Here is a 20,710-nt window from a genome sequence, read left to right as displayed (position 1 = left end):
TCTCAAGAATGACAAGAGAAAACAGGTGGTTTGTAGCCAGATTATATTTTGTACATGATTTATTGAATAGGTTGTTTTCAAGTAAAACATGAGATATGCCTCTCTATATAGATAAGAGTTCAGTTTAGAGGTGGTCACTAAATACATTTCTATCTTATCATTTATTTTGTACTATGATTTCAAGGAGTACTCTGAACAAAAAATATTTTTATCTAAATAGAGTAAAATTCGAGCAAAATGCTGTAAATTTCATCAAAATCTGATAACAAAGTCATTAAATTTTAAAGTTGAGCAATATTTTGTTTATGAACGAATAATGAGCTCTGAGCTTTTAGCTTTTGTGTTCAGGGGCTTTAAACTTCCACAAATGCATGCTAATGTTGAAACTGTAATGAATGCATAACAGTAGCATACGCAGGATTTTTGAAAGGGAAGGGTTTTCAAGCTGAATGAAATTTTGACAACTCCCCCCCTCCTCCCCCAAAAAAGGTCTTCACCACAAATGTTCACGTCGTTTCGTGTTTCGTACCTCCAAAAAAAAATTGACAAGCAAAAAAAAAAATTTAAGGGGGGGGGATTTGAATTCTTAGGCAGGGGTTTTGGGTATCAAAAAAAAATTTAAGGGGGATTTGAACCCCTGTAACCACCCCCCTGTGTATGCTTCTAATGCATAAATAAAGTTGAAACTTCCATGAATGCATAAATTTGAAAATTTCATGAACATCCCAAAGCTTTCCAGCACTATTTTGACTAATGGGTTGTCATGGTAGAGTGCATTTGATGGACTCACTTGGTTGCATTTGTGGCATCACTCTTCTCGTGTAGATCAACAAGCGGCCAACCAACTGTTGTGGTAGGAATGTTATGGGCCTCCAGGTATTCTGCTGTTGCCTCTGTGGCATACAACTGAAAGCAAACCATACATCAGTTAGATTCTCCAGATTTACAAATCATGGTCAAACTACTCTCCTCGATTGCGCCCCACCCTTATGAAGTGTTCAATTGAGTCGAATCATTCTAAACTATGGACACACCGTAATTAATCATTTAAATAAGATCATGTATGTCAGAACATAGTGCTCTTGGGAAATTACACATGATCGTTCATGCAACATTGATTAAGACAATCAGCATGCTTCATTATGTTTACAATGGGACATGTGTTAAAGGTCAAGTTCCCTCATAAAAATGTTGATTTTAATCAATAGAGAAAAATCAGACAAGCACAATGCTTAAAATTTCATCAAAATCGGATGTAAAATAAGAAAGTTATGACATTTCAAAGTTTCGCTTATTTTCAACAAAATAGTTATATGAACGAGCCAGTTACATCCAAATGAGAGAGTCGATGATGTCACTCACTCACTATTTCTTTTGTTTTTTATTGTTTGAATTATACAATATTTCAATTTTTACGAATTTGACGATTAGGAGCCCCTTGCCTGAAGCACAAAATGTTTAAATAATGGAAATGGAGGAATGAAACTTCATTTCACATGACAATGACGAGAAAATAACAATGTTTCATATAATAAAATACAAAAGAAATAGTGACGTCATCAACTCTCTCATTTGGATGTAACTGGCTCGTTCATATAACTATTTTGTTAAAAATAAGCGAAACTTTAAAATGCCATAACTTTCTTATTTTACATCCGATTTTGATGAAATTTTCAGTGTTATGCTTGTTGGATTTTCCTCTTTTTATTCAAATCAAGTTTTTGTTGGGGTGGACTTGTCCTTCAAAGTATAAGGAATAATACAGAAAAGTGGAAATAGTCTAATATTAGATAAATGAGCTGGTAATCAGACAAAAATCGCTGTCACACAATTGGTTGAAGATGGAAAATTAGGTCTTGTATTATTTGTGTTCTGTAAATTATTTGAAGTAGGCCAAACTTGAAATTAGATGAAAGAGCTGGACCACTCAACATAAAGCTTTGTGATTGATTGTGATGCTCATTTCTATGATTAATCATACATAATAATCAATGTAACCAATCATAAAACTCAGCCCTGCAATCAGTCACTAAGCTTTAGGTCACAAGTCCCTGGTGGTAGCTTGATGACCCACCTCGTAACCCATCTGATGGAACTTCATAGCGGTAGGAAGGAACTCAGATTGAAAGGTCTTCTGTATGCCGATCATGATACTCTTCTTAGGCACCTTGAATCCTGTAGAGAGCAAGGCTTTTAGGAATGCTGTCTGGACATTGGGACCAAAGCAAGCCACCTGAGTGAAAGAAAGTAATGTGCAAGGCCGATTAAAATCAAACGACAAACAAGAGAGGGCAACACCTCCGATTGGTTTCCAAACCCCAGAGTCGCGTTTTCGTTGAAGAGATTCATCTGGTTAGTTTGATATTAGAACAAAAATGGGACAAATAGACAAATCCCAAAACCCTTCAATTGGTGGAGGCACAATAAAATCATAATTTTGGCTGGGAAGGGAAAATCTTGACATATTATTTTGCCTTGACTTTTTTTTTCTTACATAAGTTGATTGGTGTGCAGCTTATTATCACATTGCAACCTCCCCCCCCCCCAAAAAAAAAGGGTTGTTGCCTGTGCAAAATCCATGAGCTTTGTGGTTGACCCTTTTCAAACCTTATGTGAATGATCCCGAAGACATACCTCTCCTGTAGAGGCCATCTCACACCTAAGAAGAGGATCAGCATCACGTAATCTTGGCCAGGAAAACATTGGAGCCTGAGGAATAGAAACACAGTAAATCATAGCTTTACTCAATTCTTGTAGTCATTACAACTAAAACCCTGTGGAGGAGGGAAGGGGAGGGGCATCTATCTTTAGTCTATGCTATGGAATCCATAGTCACAATGTTTTCAGAAATACTTTATTATTTTAACCAGCAATGCCTAAAAACATGGCTGTTCATAACTACTCTACATTGATAAGATGCCATTAATATCTCTTTTAAAACCTTTCTTTTTACTTCCTAATAATAAGTCAAATATATTATCATCAACATCATCATCATCATCATCAATGATCTGATTTCTGCTCTTTCATATTCAACAATCATCAACTACTTGTCTTTCTTTCATGCACCAAAGAGTTCCATCAAAGAAATGAAATCATTTTCATCATTATTACAATACAGTTTTTCTTAGTTTTGTTGCATTAACTTAAATAAAAAATGCTACACTACTCAATAGAGTGTCACTCTGATTCCATTGAAAATTTGGATATATGATTTATTTACCTTGATGCCAACATATCCCTGTGGCACAAATGGGTTCTTAAGGCTTGGAAGGAGACTAGGGTCGATATGTTCTCCCACCATGATCTTGGTTGCTACGTTGATGAAGTCACAGTTGATTGTCTTGGAGACGAAAGGGAATGAACGAGAAGCTCGCAGATTGCACTCAATAACCTAAAGTGAATAAATCCACAAAAAGACCAAGGTTATTATTCAATATCAAATCTGGCATGCAGATAAACATATATATATATATATATATAGATATCTACCATTCAAATTTACTGATGCATGAGTGTATTACCTCCCATTATATCTCCCTACATAAGTAAAATCTACTATAGTTATTGGTTCAAAGAGCATCACGTGACCAAACATATTCTAGCAATGCTGTTGAAGTGAAACATCCACTGAAGAAAATTTGCTATTCCGTGATGTCAATGATGGAATAGTGCACTAATCCATTATTGGTCTGCCATCGGTCAGTGAGGTGTCTCCACCAGGCAAGTCCTGTAAAGGGACAGCGCAGGCACTAATCCACATTCCGCTGGGTGCGTGGCTTCAGGAAAAGTAGGTCAGTCAGTGCAGCGCAGAATGTCATCTCGATGTTGGTTCAAATTAAAAAAGGATGAACTACGAGTAGGCCTACAAGAACTAGATTATCAAGATCTATTTTTCTAATTTATTCAAAAGTAGGAAATAAAACCAATATACCAGGTCTTTATTTTGAAAGTATAGAAGTAAATATGTATCCTCAGTTGTACTGGCAAAACAATTTTTTCCCTCTGGGCTCAGGAAAAATAGTAACACCTGTTCAAGCTCGAATGAATAATTCCCACTGTACTTACTTCAAGCCTGGTATATTTGTATACTTTTCTGTCTCATATGTTCATAACATTGACCTGCTTCATATTCTACTCATTTGTTTGCATGTGAAAAAAATTAGAACCTTAAACTATGCGAAGTCTAAATCAAGTTATGATGCATTATTTTTTTTTCAAATGAATACATTTTTTACATAAAATTAATGAAGAGGTTTCCCTTCTTTTGCTTGAGTGAAAAATATTAGAATTGCTAATTATATATTTTTTTTTAAATTGAAGGAAATCATGTGTTATTGGCTCTGTTGTAAAGAAAAAAAAATGTATTTTCTGAAACAAAAAAAATGATAAGTACCATCCCTGGAGATTATATTGGATGATTTTCATTTTTATACAATATCATAAATTAGGTAGTACTACATTTCTTTCAAACCTTGACTTCATTGTCCTTGGCTAAGAACTGAATGTTGAATGGTCCAGAGATCTGGAAACGCTGAGCAATCTTGGCCGTCATTTCTCTCACCTAAATAATGTAAAGTACGCATAATACTATTCAATTTCTTCATAAACTTTTGCACAAAATCCTTAATAAATATGTCATGAGGGTGAAAAAGGAGAGACAACAATGCAATGGTATATTTCTAAATTTCAAACATCACCATCATCAACCTCTTTATACTCTTCCAATGATGTCATTCCCATCATCATCACTTTGTCGTTGTTATCATCTTCGTCATCATTATCATCATCATTACCATTATCATCATTACCACTATCATCATTACGATTATCATCATTACCATTACCATTATCATCATCATCCTCCTCCTCATCATCATTAATTTTCATCACCATATTTCACATTCTATTCACCTTCCTCTGTTGTTCATCTGTTAGGGTGTGAGGGGGTAAGATGAGGGTAGCATCTCCTGAATGTACCCCTGCATTCTCCACATGCTCTGTCACTGCATGAGCAACAACCTGTAAAAAGTACACAGAATTGTAAACATTACCAAATCTGCAAACAGATTGTCTCATACCTCTCATAATGCAAGGTTATATTATTGATGTGTACATGATAAAATTTGACTAAAAAGAATGCAGTGAATTTGACAAATCAAAAGAATTCTGTTTCTGAAGTTTAAAATCAGTACAACAAAAAAAAGACATTCTGGGTTTCAACCCGTCCATAAGAACCATCTGCCTGTAAAGCATGTACCCTATCTTACTTCATGACACATTTTTGTTACAGCATGTATTCAGGCAAAGCACTCCTGAAAGATGACCTGCATGTAAAACAACTTTTGTTTCTCATCAAATTTATATGACCTTGACAAGAAATGTCAGCTTTTCTGTAGCACATACACGTACATGTGGCTTTTGATCGATGAGCTTGATAACATTATACATCAGATCATCACAGAAATGCACAGATACTTGAAAAGACAAGCTATATACTGGCAAACTAAAATTGGAATGGACACAGATATTCAAGAGATTTTGATAAATGTTTTATCACTCACCTTTCCATTCCTGGCCACAGCATCCATTTCTACCTCTCTAGCGCCCTCTATGAACTTTGTGATGACAACAGGGTGTTCCTGGGATACCTTTGTAGCTTCCTCTAAGAAGCGTTTGAGCTCCTCTGGTCCAAAGGCAACATTCATTGCTGACCCACTGAAACGAATAGGGTTTTACTATTGAAGGATGAAAGTTCACCAGTGTAGTAGGGGGGGTAAATCATTTTTCTCAAAAACTGTATATTGAAAGATAATGCAATTTTGATTTAAGGGGACTTTTGGCATTGGCAGTAATCATGACTTGAATATAACGAACTGTTAACTTTTCTTTGTCGACATACCTTTTCATTCATTGAAAATCTTTATGAAGGTTTTGGGATTCATTGATTACATTGTAATAATTGAAATCATACTTGAATTCCTTGTTGTGAGTGGGATATAACACATCACTGCATTCCTAAGATCATGCCTCAAGAACACCTGCTGTTGCATATTTAGTAATGAGCTTGATGGTAGAAGACGTATGTATGCATTGGCACTGAAGCACAAGTTTTAGTCACACTGAACTCTTAATGACTGGGCTCCTTAATATAGATTGGTGGTGATTTTTTTACCTGACTGCTAAGAAAGCATGAATGCTTGTAAGCAAGCAACCAGAGGACCGACGGCTTAAGGTCATCTCCAAAGGACCTGGTACTGAGGATTAATGCCTTACCAAAGGGCACTAGCGCACCAAGTGGGAATCGAACCCAGGTCACCTGAATACGAATCCCCTGCTCTACCGACTGAGCTATCGCGCCTCAAGAGACATATAGTTGCTTTACAAAGCAATTTGGTTTTCTTCTATTTACCTTAGAACAAATGAAGGTCTGAGAAGACAGGGGTATCCAACACTTGCAGCAAACTCCAAAGCTTCATCCTGGAAATATGAAGAAGTACAAAATGAATAGAAAATAATCAAATTCTTATTTCTGCATTTCATTTCAGATATCTTTGCTCATTCATGAATTTGAATTAAAAAATTTGAATTCATAATAATCATTTTTATGACGGCTTTGAGAGTTAACATATCTGATATACAATGCAGTAATTATTTTCTAGATAATCAATCATCAGTAAAACTGAATATTAATAGATCTGGTGCATGTATCGTAAAGTTGTTCGAAAGTTTAGAACGACCGACTGGTGGTCCTTTCTTGTGGGTAATGGTATATTCATTGGCGATGCTTTAGCGCGTAAGAAAGGATAACCAACTGTTCTTAAAATCGCTCTTAACTTATAAACATTTTTCTGAAACGGCCCCTTGGCCAGTATCATCTCTATTAAGATATCAAGAATGGGAAACTGATGGATCCATCAAGTCTCTCTATGTCGATGAGGCAAGCTTACCAATGATGAAAGGGCTCTCCAAGGGGCTTGATCAACATTCAGATCATCAAGAATGGCAGAGAATATCGACCTATAACATGATTACAAAGAAACTAATATGACAATATCTTCGGCACAAGTGAGAGTCAAAACTTTCTGATAAAGCCACAAAGAAAATATTTTAAAATACTTCTCTTTGAGCTGATGTTCTCCATCATTTCTTTATCAACAAAATGTGAGAATTGTAGTAAAAATTTACAAAATAATGGATATGATTCCTATCCATGTCAATGTTTATTTTGATCTGTTAAACTATAGGGTTCAATGTTATATTAAAAATGAGGAAATTTTGTAGTGTCTTATGGAATATTTCCTTTGCATTTCGATAATGATTGCTACATAAAATGTTTGTTTTTTATGTATGGAAGATTTTAACACAAGATTGCTAAAAAATGTCAATCAAAATCGTTACTCTATCCCTACAAAGCAACTAATCAAATTTGACAATAAAAATTATTCCCTGATTTATCTACCTTGCATCTTCCCTCCCCAATGCCCCCTAAAACATTATTCGTTTGATAAAGAATTAAATGCTGCATTTCCCCAGATAATAATAATAATAATAATAGGCATTTATATAGCGCCATCTATCTAGAAATATTCTATTCCGAGGCGCGTTATTATTATTATTACCCCGGCTTTAGCTCGAGCTGCCTCTCAGCGCTCATGCATTCAAGGAATTAATCCTGCCGGGTACCCATTCACCTCACCTGGGTCAAGTGCAGCACAATGTGGATAAATTTCTTGCTGAAGGAAATTACGCCATGGCTGGGATTCGAACCCACGACCCTCTGTTTCAAAGTCAGAAGACTTATCCACTGGGCCACAACGCTCCACATGATGATCACTTTTAGTCAAGACCACTTAAGGTGACCGCACACCTTACGACTGGTCTGCAACCCGATTTCAGAATAAAATGTGTGGAATTTGATGCTAATATTGAGACTTGGAATATCTTACTGTGTAATGTTCGAAATCATCGTACGAATACCTATGTTCAAATCTGTGACTACCCGGTATGCTATCATCCTTAGAATAAAAGAGAATTTGATATCTGGTCGTAATGACGTCATAGCAGTCGTATGATTGGCTACGATTTGTAACTAATTTGGCCTTTACTCCAAAAAAAAGGTTTGCAATCTTTCAAAATGGTTATATTAGTATTCTTTCGATTTTAACCTCAAATAAAATGATATGTTCCATTCACATTTTCAGAAAAGAAAATGAGCAAAGTGCGATTTGTTCCAAAATCGGATCACGAACAGTCGTAAGGTGTGCGGAGGTCGTTACCTCTCTTCCACAGCATGGATCTGTAGAGGGCTGGTTCCTAGGATATTGACACCATCATTATACAGGGGTAGGGCCAGGTTGTTGGGTATCTGTCCGCCCACTGAGATGATCATTCCTGTACAACCCTAGAGGACAAACATACAATAACGAGAGGAATAACTATGTAAAAGCAATTCAATAGTAATGTTATCAGGTACTGCATATTTAAGTCACAATGCTAAAGATATCAGTAAGATGTACCATAGCACAGTGCTATGGTACACCTCACTTTCTTTTAAAGGAGAGAAATAGCATAATGCATGACTGATCAGACAAAGCTCAGAATAAGGACGGATGTATCAACACAAATGACTTCTGTGGATTGACAGATTAATATTCATCATTGCAGTGTCTGGTCATTATATATACAATATGTTTATTGTCATGGTAGATAAGTCCATTGCTACAAATTCATCATAACAAAAACAATACAGAATTATAGAAGTGTTGATATACCAATATTTGAAATAATTGGTACAATTTATTAAGAATAGGGCTTAATTTGATAGGGATAAATTGATCACATTATACTTATCAAATATTTATCAATTATATCCTTTACAGGCACACATAAATCCTACTCAGGAAAAGAAGTTGAAAATTAGGTCATTCTCTCTAGAATTCCATAGAAGATACTATGTTTGCACTAACAAAATACAAATCATAATTGAACATACAACAATCATGAAAAAAACTGATTACATCTAAACTGAGAATCATAGAATGTTATCATACCTCATGTTGGTAGATGTCCAGCACCCTTTCCCTGGACAGCTCGTCAAAGTAGAGTCGGTCGCACTCATCAAAATCTGTACTGACCGTCTCGGGGTTATGGTTGACCACTACTGTCTTCCGGCCCATCTCACGCAGTGACCGGATGCTGGACACTGCACACCAGTCAAACTCTACACTGCTCCCTGTTACAATGAATATTCAAGAGGAAAGCTTTGAACAAGTAACAAGTCATACCAGTGATTTCAATTACATCATAGAGGTATACATATTTCTCGAGATCTAAATTAATCTGCTGATACTCCTCAAATTGGCAACAATTATTAGTATTTTTACCCTATTATATACATTCATGTGGGAGATTTAATATCTCATACACTCCAGATACTAATAAATGCACTTCAATTCAATTGAAGTGAATCCATTTGGACTGAAGTTTTACTCGTGACTGGAAATTAGATTTAGTCCATTTCTGAAATAAAAAGCAATTTGTAGGTTCCATGTCACTTGCTCTGGCGACAATTGCTCCGCTCTAAATTCCACACACTAATCGAATGACCAACTTCAACCCTGGATTTAACACTATACCCTACTCTATACCTAACCCTCACTCTACATCTTAGATAAAACTAAGCCAGGAGCAATTGCCGCAGGAGCAAATGTCATGTCACCAATTTCTAATAGCCGTATTGACCCCGATTTAAAGATAAATTCCAGTTTTGGTAATGATCTCAAAATGACTTTTGACAGAATCTAATATAATGACCACCCAAGTGTCTGTTTGCATGAATAAAAAATATGTGCCAAAGTATTCTGGACGAAATTGAGTAATTGCTGAGAAATAAGCAAAATAAGCGCAGATTCGGTCACTTCCGTCTGGTCTTTATTCCAGCAATATTAATACACTGTCCCACCTGTACCTATCTGTGATGGTGATCTTCAGTGTGAACATTTTTTAGTGTAGATTTCAAGATTTCACAAAGTTCAGTTTATGTAACTGTACCAGATCTAGATCCTCGATGATATTCTGACAATTAAGCCTGATTTTACAGACTTTCTCATGAAATCAGTGTTTACTGCAACTACTGGCATTTCTCTTTAAGGAATGGTCCTGGTTGGAGATATTTATATCTCAATGAATATAGTAAAATTCACAAAGGAAAATGCTGAAAATTTGATCAAAATCAAATTATTGAATTTTGAATATTTGCATTATTCCGGTTAAACAGGTCTAGGCATGTCATTATGAATATTCATTAGGTGGGCTGATGTTGTCATATCCCCACATTTTCTTTTGTATTTTATTATGTGAAATTAGGTTTATTCAATTTTTTTCTACCAAGAACTAAAACACTTGGATTGACAACCGATGAAGTACATTAATTATTTACTGCCGCAACTTATTTCATCATAATGGAGACACATCATTTACGAATGTTTGTAGTTTCCCCTCTTATTTGCCTCAACTTGTTGAGGAAAACCATCACATGCTAAACAAAAACAAGGATTGTATATAATGGGATTTGAGATCTCACCGAAACTGGACTTGACATTCCATAAAAGTCAATTATATATCTTGAATATGTTAATAAAACCATTCATAATTCTTAATGCCAAAGATATGAAATCTACTTTTCACCATAATTACAACTAAGCAACTTCTTTTGAGATTCACAACTAAAAAAAATATAAGGAAAATAGTTTCAAATTTTGCATGTTTCACAAACCTCGTAATATCGTACTGAAAATATTTTGTTCTCGTGCATTTCAATGTTTCTTCAATTGCGTCTTACCTATGTGATAAGGACCACATCCCAAAACCATTGTACCTCTGTCATCAAATGAAAGGTCATGTTCCTGTGAAAAAACAACAACCCCAAAACTCCACTTTAATTGATTTCAATCAGAGGGACATCCAGATACTTTCTATCAACGAGAAGTTTCTCAACATTGTGCTGCACTTGACCCAGGTGTATTAAAACGGTACCTGGCAGAAATATTGATTTCTTGAAATGCGTATGAGGTAGGATGGCAGCCAAGCTAAAGCTAGTTCTCTGACATTACAAGCCTTTAACACTCTGCAGAGTGGTTACGAGCACAGAATAGTCAGTGTCATATTGTCATTATTACTTGATTATTTATTAAAGAAAGAATAGTCATGCTTGAAAAAGTCAAACTCATAAAAAAAATTGAATTGAAAGGATTTTTTTTCATTGAATTCAATTATTTTCCATTAAAAACATTCAAAATCAAGAATATAGAAACATTACAAAGTATAGAAATGAGACTATAAATGCAAAATACTTTGTTTTTATATACATATTAGGAAAATTGGATGCCCAAGGAAGCAGTATTCTTGTAGGGTCGGGTCACTCAGAAAATATATGAATCAGTAAATGATAGATACATAACGCAGTTATATGGAATACTAAATGGATTAAACTTTTATCAACGATAATGATGTATCAAGTCTATGCTTGAGTTGAATGTATTTCATTATTCCTAGTCATGTCAAAATAGAAATATTAAATGAACTCATAATTCCACATCCATGCATTAATCAGAGGTAATGATGAATTGTGATAAACTTGCTTCAGTTCGATCCGGGTTCATATTTTTCAAAAACGACTAGAAACTTCATAAATTAAACATTTGAATTATTATTGGCTCACTGGGAAATCTGCTAGATTGTTAAAATATACAAATATGAATATTTTATCCAATCTCACCATGCCATTATAAGTGCAATACAGGTAGTTTGTCTTCGCTGGATACTCGGCTGCCATAGTGTCAATCTAAACAAAGATATACAAAATAATTTTAAAAATAGATAAAATACATATTTCCATTTCACATTCTGGGGCCCGTAACACAAAACTTAGCAATGATCGTAGAACATTTTTTCTATGATTGATTACATTGAATACAATGTACAATCAATCGTGAAAAACAAGCGTACGATCAATCGTTAACCTTTGTGTTACGGGACTCTGGACTGTCAACCTTACAATAGTGAATACTGTGAAGAAGACATTTTCAAAATATCCATATTCAGAAAGCTTACTGATTCTTTGCGATATGAATGAAAAATAATAAAGTCTCTCTACAAAGGGAGGGGTTCGAAAGAATTAAACCAGCAGGTGCTTGTCTAATTTTCAGAATATCTACTATCAATATGGTTAAAGCATTTGCCAATGTGGAGGCTTTCCAGTTCTAAAGATGGCAAGAACGTACCAGTCGAAATGTTATTCAGGTTGGGTGGTCCTTTTCCGGATCAAACAGAGACCCCCCCAAAAAAAAAAAATAATAAAAATGGTGTACCATGAAGTCTCTGCATTGATTCATTCTACATCATGGAAACCTTAAAGAGTTAAACTGTAAATCACTTGAACTATGATTAATTAGGTCTATTTGCTAATTGGTTTAGATTCACATTGATATTTCTTAACTTCCCTTTTGCTGTGGTAGGATTCCACCCTTAGCTTCCCAATATATAGTGACAAGGAACAAAGAAAAATTACATTTTTGACAAATTATCATTCAATGAAAATTATCAAATAATTCTCCACTTAAAGTGTCCCATTCTGTCTAATGACCATTTATTACTTTACCAAGTCCAATTACATAGACTTCATACTGGTGTTTGATCAAGTGAATATTTATACATATATTAAACCTATTGAACTTGAAATTTGACGAAATCAAGTACATACCAGTAGAGTAAAAATTAGATGAACTGGTTGTAGACAAAATATATCAGACTATACAGGCCAAGACCAAACTGGCAAATGGGTGTAAACCAAGCAGAACTTTATTGATTGAAAATCACGTACCTGTTTGACCCATGGGGCAATGTCATGATAAAGTCTAAGTTTCCTAGAATCAGTCTCACAGAGCCCTATCTTCTTGCCGATCTGTTTGTCAGAGAAACCAGCACCTTTAGCTTCCAGTAGTGTGGTGCGGGGTACAGTTTCACTGAAGGAATTCAGATACAAATACAAAGATAATCACCATTTAATGAGATCATCATTTCTAAAAAAAAAATTCAAGCCCAATAACTTGTTTGTTGGTTTTTCAACAAAGAAGTCAGACTAATACAGTTCAGGGCCATCCCAGTACAGGTTTCAATGAGCTGTGTTTTGGAATCACTGAAACAAGTAACAAGTGAAAAATACAAATAAATATCAAAGTACAAGGAACATATTATTAATAACATTATACAAGTTGAAAAACTAAATAAGGAATATCCTATGCAATATGCTGGATACAACAGGGTAAAAAAAAACCCGAAAGAGCATGTCTGAACATAGTAAAAAAAAATAACAAGATCTCAATGCAGCTACCAAATCCTGAAAAAAGAAGAGAGTTTATGGATTACTTACGCACTGAATTCTCCCAGCTCATCATCAATGCTTTTGATTTTGTCTAGCTTGTGTAAGAACCACTTATCAATGGCTGTCAAATCATGGATCTTATCCACTGAGAAACCATCTTGGAATGCCTGGACAAATGAAAACGGTTCACTCAAAATGATTAAGTTTATCATATCAAGTATCCAAACACAGCCAAAATGATACATCGTAGCCATCTATTCCCATTGGGCCTGATTCTAAATATTTTGAAAGTGCTCGGCTCTCACTCACCAATGCAATGCTAATGAAAGGAATTCTGTTTGCAACCATTGCTAAACTCTAACAAAAGACTCACATCATTGCTTTGGTACTCTCTGTGTGTAATAACAAATGAAATCAATCGCATCTTATAAAAGGAGACAACTCAGAGCTATTGCCATGATACAATTATATTGCACTTTTCTTATTCAATAAATTAAAAAAAAATCATAATTAGATAGAAAATTCATAGATTCACTGTACACTGTAATTTTTTATATGAGATAAAGACATGGCATAAGAACATATTCATTCATCCCTCAAAATCACAGCAAGCACGGTATACACAATTCGTTCATTAACAAGACAGTAATAAACATATCCACTATATATATAATTGATTTATATTATTAAATTACTGAAAAAGGTCCATGTGAAGCAATGATTGCTCTAACATAAACTACTTTCCAGCTCTCTTTTCAACTTCTACGATTGGAATATACAACTTATATCAAAAACAAATTTGGTTTACCTTGGCAATAGCATAGATACGGTTGCTGGATGGTACTCTAAGCTCCTCCTCTAGGTTACCGGGTAACGTCTTGCCACTGGGAAGGTCTGGGGTGAAACCATCGATGGATGGATGAATCATACGAAGAGCTTTCTGAAGACTCTCCTCGAAGGTACGTCCAATGGCCATCACCTATGGCAGGTAAAGTTAACAGAAGGGTGGTCTTTGAGGGATCACTGATGTTCAGTATATGATATGGTGGGGAATAATGGTGACATAGTTTAATTCAAAGTTCCTCAGAGCTATCTGCCCTTTGAAAAAATTGGTGATGCTAAAAAATGTCTCTGCCAGGAATCGAACCCAGGGCCCCCAGCTTTGAACGCCGGTGCCCTAACCACTAGACCACAGAGATGGGTTAGTGGCTAGGGCGACCCTGATCCAATTTTTCCAAAGGGCAGATATCTATGAGGAACTTTGATTTAAGCTACGCCTACCATTGTTCTTTTCATTAATTTCTTTCACAAAATATTTAAATACAAGATTTGCCAGAGCTGTTGTACATGTATAATTTCTCACAAATATATGTCTACATCTAAGGCGAAGTTTATGAATGGCTTTATTCCGTCATAATACACATATAGACGTAAAGACAAAGGAGGAGGGCACATTGCGAACATTGAAAGAAGAAAGAAAAAATTTGCCTTAAACACAGATGTAGAAAAATATATATATATCAAATCATTATTTGCTAATGATTTTAAGATTGCTTATAATTTTAATATGACTGTATACACAAAATGACTTCGTGGAGCAGGTTGTCACATAGGATTACACCAAACTTTAAAATAAAAGTCCTTTCCCAATGACCAATACTGTTAACAAATTTAAGAATAAGAATTTTTCCCTGGATTGTACCAAAGTCGAATTCTACTGTTGTGCAGAGATAATAATACTATAATAATGAAGTAGATCCAGGAAAACAAAAAAAAATCATGAAAATTTACAATAAAAAAGTATTTACAATAAAAAAGTATTTACTGGAAACTCATACTGTGAAATGATTTTAAGTTTTCATATGAATACTGAAGTGAAAATTGCAAATATGAGATTCCATGGAAGGATGAAAGCAAAATTCATTGTTGATCTCATATCAATATTGTTATCAACTTCAATTCGCAATAAATTTTGAATTCATTCAAAGCAATTTGGCACTTTAAATCCATTTCATTCATTAACAAGTGGAATGCCTCTGGCCGTCTCACCTGCATCACGCGGTTCAATATAGCAGCAGTGCTGACTTTGAATACTACTCTAACTCGCACAAGATGTTCAGTGATACATGGTTACTCTTATGTCCACTTTTTATGAACTAGACCAATAAACTTACAGAGATATGATGGTTATTCAACAAAAAACCCAACATGGCCAAAGTTCATTGACCTTACATGACCTTTGACCTTGATCATGTGACCTGAAACTCGCACAGGATGTTCAGTGATACTTGATTACTCTTATGTACAAGTTTCATGAATCAGATCCATAAACTTTCAAAGTTATGATGGTAATTCAACAGATACACCCAATTCGGCCAAAGTTCATTGACCTTTGACCTTGGTCATGTGACCTGAAACGCGCACAGGATGTTCAGTGATACTTAATTACTCTAATGTCCAAGTTTAATGAACTAGACCAATAAACTTTCAAAGTTATGATGGTAATTCAACAGATACCCCCGATTCGGCCAAAGTTCATTGACCCTAAATGACCTTTGACCTTAATCATGAGACCTGAAACTTGCACAAAATGTTCAGCGATGCTTGATTACTATTATGTCCAAGTTTCATGAATCAGATCCATAAACTTTCAAAGTTATGATGGGAATTCAACAGATATCCCCAATTCGGCCAAAGTTCATTGACCCTAAATGACCTTTGACCTTGGTCATGTGACGTGAAACTCATGCAGGATGTTCAGTGATACTTGATTAACCTTATGTCCAAGTTTCATGAACTAGGTCCATATATTTTCTAAGTTATGATGACATTTCAAAAACTTAACCTCAGGTTAAGATTTCGATGTTGATTCCTCCAACATGGTCTAAGTTCATTGACCCTAAATGACCTTTGACCTTGGTCATGTGACATGAAACTCTAATAGGATGTTCAGTAATACTTGATTAACCTTATGGCCAAGTTTTATTAACTAGGTCCATATACTTTCTAAGTTATGATGTCATTTCAAACACTTAACCTCAGGTTAAGATTTGATGTTGACGCCGCCGCCGTCGCCGTCGGAAAAGCGGCGCCTATAGTCTCACTTTGCTTCGCAGGTGAGACAAAAATTCAGTATTCATTCCAAATCACAAACAAAATAATTTAAATATTAAAATATTCGAACCTCTATAATAAAGAAATTGCCACTTGTTCAAAAACAAGATGATTCATATACACATGACTGACTAACCTCTCCAACGCTCTTCATGGCACTGCCGATCTGCTTGGAGGTACCATGGAAACGGTCCAGGTCCCAGCGAGGGATCTTGGTAACGATGTAATCCAGACTAGGTTCAAAGCATGCTGTAGTGGCCTGGGTGGTACTGTTCTTGATGTCTGGTAAGGCAATACCCAGGGCAAGCTTGGCGGCAATGAAGGCCAACGGGTAGCTAATAAACATGAGTGAATGAAAAATGAGACATACTATGAATCTAGGTGTGGTTGGGCTGCTGTGTCTGCAGCCATTAGGTGAAGTACTTTCCATGCTACATGCTAAAAAACAAACAAATAGAGTAAGGACATTATGGCCCATATTCTGAACTCGGGTTTAACTTAGACCATGGTCTAACTCAGTGTTAAAATTATGGGGAGCCAAATATTCTGTTTCTATTGTATATTTTTTTTTTGATTAATGTTTTGCTTTCATAATGAAGAAAAATACATCAAAATACTTAATCTACCATTCCCAGACAATTATGAACAATTTGGGTGTCATATGAGTTAATAGATTGGATATGTACTGTTAGGGATTTGTGCCCCAATTGGCTCTCCATAGTTAAAGCCCCTTTTACACCTTCACGGAAGCAACACGGATCATCACGGATCTCAGTCCGTGATGATCCGGGGTGCCAAATTTGTATTTTCCTAGCATTCCCGGAGTGAGTACGGAGTTAACTGGTTATTAACACCGATATGTACGGAAAAGTACGGAGTCTACAAGGCAAGGTAGCAATAGGGATCCTGTTTGATATGCTCCCGGAGCCAACACGGAATACCCGGATGATCACGGATGTTACTGGGTCTTTACACGGACCTTCACGGTTGCTCACATTCTGTACTGGCAAGAATGAAGTTTTGTCCCTTTTTGCAGCATCTGGAGCATGCTCGTGCTTGGTTATGAATACGGACTATTGTTCACGTACGCAAACAATACAAACATTTGACCCCGGATAAAGCCGGTATCAACAAGGATCACCCGGTTCTTACAAGGAGCCTCCGGATGCATTCGGTAGCTACACGGATGTACAAGGAGGCTACAAGGATGAACACGGATGATTATCAGTCCGTGTACTCCGGGATGAAAAATTGAACATGTTCAATTTTTCTCCTGGACATGCCGGTACATCAAGGATGGCGCCGGATGAGTTGCTGGAGTGTACACGGTAGTCCCGGACTGTACATGGATGACCCCGGATTGACAGTCCGGGATGATCCGTGTTGCTTCCATGAAGGTGTAAAAGGGGCTTAAACAACAACTTTAAACCAACCAGGGTTTAATTTTAACCTAAGTTCAGAATAGGGGCCCATGAGTTAACGTGTTACAGCCTAATAAACTGATGGGGACAATTGAACGCCATTAATGCTATATCACCAATTTCTAGTGGTGGTTGTAAGTAACGACTACTAATAAATGAAACCACATTTTATGAAATGCTATTATTCATCTGATAGTAAAGAGATTGAGATTTGAATAGGGGGAAAACAGGAAGAAAGTTAGTTATAGCACAATGGTGAGTGAGACATCATAAGACAAGATAATTGACGAGACAGGTTTGGAGAAAAAATATAAATGGCAATGAGAAACTGAGTGAAAGATAAAAAAGCTTGAAATTACAATCAAAGAATATTGTATCTTTATCACGTAGCCTAGCGTCAGTCAAAGTAGTTCCTATAGTATAGTAAACGACTCAACATCCCATGAGGCTCCGAATAGACTCTTATTGTAAATGTTCTTATGGTTATTATCTCTTTCCATATGAAAACCTGATAGTGTAGAGATTGAGAGTAAATAGGGAGAGTAAAAGTTAGTCAAAGACAATGCATAACAAGCGCCCTCTATCTTGAGAAAGTCCTTACCCTGTAGCCTTAGAGGCTAGAGCAGAGCTCCTGGAGAGCCTGGCATTCACCTCAATGATACAGTACTCCAGGGATGATGGGTGAAGAGCATACTGGATGTTACACTCCCCTATGATACCAAGATGGCGGACAGTCTTGATGGCCGTCTCTCGCAGCATGTGGTATTCTTGGTTGGAGAGGGTCTGGCTTGGGGCAACCACGATGGAATCACCTGTGGACGCAATCAACCAATTCAATTCAGTTTCAAATTCAAAGGTCATACAAGGTTTATTCTACATTGAGCTGAATGACCCACAATGGTTCTCTCTATATATCAACTATATAACATTCTGTAGTGTACCTTGTGTTAAATACTTCTGTTAGATAGTTAATTTGATCTTAATACACTATGTCTATGAATACATTTGTTATGTATATCATGTCATTTGTTTTAAAAGTGGAATGAATAAATAAATAAAAAAAATATGGTTCTACATAATAGTTCAGACTAGACAAAATGTGAATTGCCAATTGGTCTAATCCCAAGTTTGCAAATTTCTGTTTGGTCTTAACCCACTGTCTTATTGCCAGTGATGCCACAGGGGAAAACCCATTTCGTCAAATACTCAATTGGTTGAGCAACATTAATTAAGTCTTTCACATTATACGGTGAACGAAGTAGATAAAGTGGCAAATTATATAATTCAATGATCGCCCAAGTGACGATTAGACCATGTGTGCTGCCTAGGTGTGTGTTAGATTAGATCATGAAATGAAAGGGCATTAGACCAAATTATGACAAAACCTGCTGAAGGCCCAATAGCTACATACATAATTAATCAGACAAAGCTCAGAATAAGGACGGATGTATCAACACAAATGACTTCTGTGGATTGACAGATAATTATTCATCATTGCAGTGTCAGTTGACAGTACTATGGTAAAGCATCTTTAGTAGTCTTGTTAAGAGGTTGAACGCTGCATTTTTGAGTACAAATGTCCCACTTGGCACAAATGTTCCTTGAGTCAAAAGAAAAAGATTCATCCAAAGAGACACGCTGTCTCTATGCAAATAAGCAAGTAATTTGAATAAATTTGCATATTAGGTCGATATAGTAAAAACAAGTATTTCAGAATATATATTTAACCAGAACTGCCCTAAAATTGGAAATAAAGACTGAGGGTAAGACAGGGAAGAAAATTGACATAAAATAATTGGGATATCCTTGTTTATTATTACCTAATTTACATAAATTATGCAAATTATAATTTAAAACAGAGTATTTTTTCATGAATCCTGAACTGTTTTAAAAAAACAGCAACTAATACACAATGTCAACATTCTACATGAAAGAGAATATATTAGCGAAAACATCGATATGCTTCATGACAGTATTAGTGTCTTAATTTGCTTAGAAAGAGGGCAAATATGTCAAAATGTATGACGTGATATTGCGCTAAAACGAGACCAAAACAACCTCTATGTCACAGTCACACTCACGAATCGGACAATAAAGCGATCAATGGTATGTCATTCGAAATAACGCAATCTCAACACAATAGCTTCCATCGGCTACTCGTATCGCTTTTGTTGGTGTATCTGCCACACCGTAATCTACGGGATATACGGGCAAAATGCATTTCGGTATCGGTAAAACAATATTAATTTTGTTTTGTTTCTCTTGGAAAATTTACAGGAGACATTGCTTTGCAGTTTACTGCTTTTATGAAACTCTGGCACATGAATCATGACGAATGTATCCTACCTCAATCCATATTTAAACTTTATCAAAATATATATCTTTTGGAGACCCCGAAGTGGAAAACTGCTTTCCTCCGGCATTCCCGCCACTTTACAAAACCAGTTTAACTTGTATAATTGACTTGGAAAAGGCAGATGTATGAGACATCAGTCAACACGTTTCCTGAAGAAAGTTTTTTTTTTGTTTATTTAAGCCTACGCCCACGGGAGCCCTCCGAATCTATTCAATCCCCTCCCCGTATTTCGACTTTAAATTTAAAAAAAATATCGTGTTTTAAAACCATCGGCCAGGTAAATTGCGTTATTTGGTATAACAAAGCAACTTTTATATCTATATTTTTATATTTACATTCATCATTACTGATATTATTATAATAATTATTAATATTATTATTATTGTTCTGCCGTTTGTAATAATGCTCTAGCACAGTAAATTATATAACCCAACA

The 20,710-nt window shown here is 35.8% G+C and overlaps 1 protein-coding gene across 1 annotated transcript in view; it reads right to left on the bottom strand.

Annotated features, from left to right (window-relative positions):
• The window catches only part of LOC121424277 (carbamoyl-phosphate synthase [ammonia], mitochondrial-like), a 47,528-nt gene that overhangs the window by 5,646 nt on the left and 21,172 nt on the right, over positions 1-20,710 (bottom strand). Inside the window, exons 16-33 of the mRNA XM_041619908.1 lie at positions 18,521-18,731; positions 16,635-16,833; positions 14,193-14,363; positions 13,433-13,551; positions 12,884-13,025; positions 11,780-11,845; positions 10,844-10,907; positions 9,054-9,235; positions 8,280-8,404; positions 6,951-7,020; positions 6,413-6,480; positions 5,565-5,718; positions 4,915-5,022; positions 4,475-4,564; positions 3,224-3,394; positions 2,635-2,709; positions 2,075-2,233; positions 791-906 (exon numbers count right to left, since the gene is read on the bottom strand). Coding sequence (XP_041475842.1) covers positions 791-906; positions 2,075-2,233; positions 2,635-2,709; positions 3,224-3,394; positions 4,475-4,564; positions 4,915-5,022; positions 5,565-5,718; positions 6,413-6,480; positions 6,951-7,020; positions 8,280-8,404; positions 9,054-9,235; positions 10,844-10,907; positions 11,780-11,845; positions 12,884-13,025; positions 13,433-13,551; positions 14,193-14,363; positions 16,635-16,833; positions 18,521-18,731 — 2,290 coding nt within the window. The remainder of the gene's footprint in view (positions 1-790; positions 907-2,074; positions 2,234-2,634; positions 2,710-3,223; positions 3,395-4,474; positions 4,565-4,914; positions 5,023-5,564; positions 5,719-6,412; positions 6,481-6,950; positions 7,021-8,279; positions 8,405-9,053; positions 9,236-10,843; positions 10,908-11,779; positions 11,846-12,883; positions 13,026-13,432; positions 13,552-14,192; positions 14,364-16,634; positions 16,834-18,520; positions 18,732-20,710) is intronic.

The sequence above is a fragment of the Lytechinus variegatus genome, chromosome 1, assembly GCF_018143015.1.
Source record: "Lytechinus variegatus isolate NC3 chromosome 1, Lvar_3.0, whole genome shotgun sequence".
Lineage (NCBI taxonomy): Eukaryota > Metazoa > Echinodermata > Echinoidea > Temnopleuroida > Toxopneustidae > Lytechinus > Lytechinus variegatus.
The sequence above is the reverse complement of the archived record's forward strand: the minus strand, read 5'-3'. Positions and strand labels throughout refer to the sequence as shown.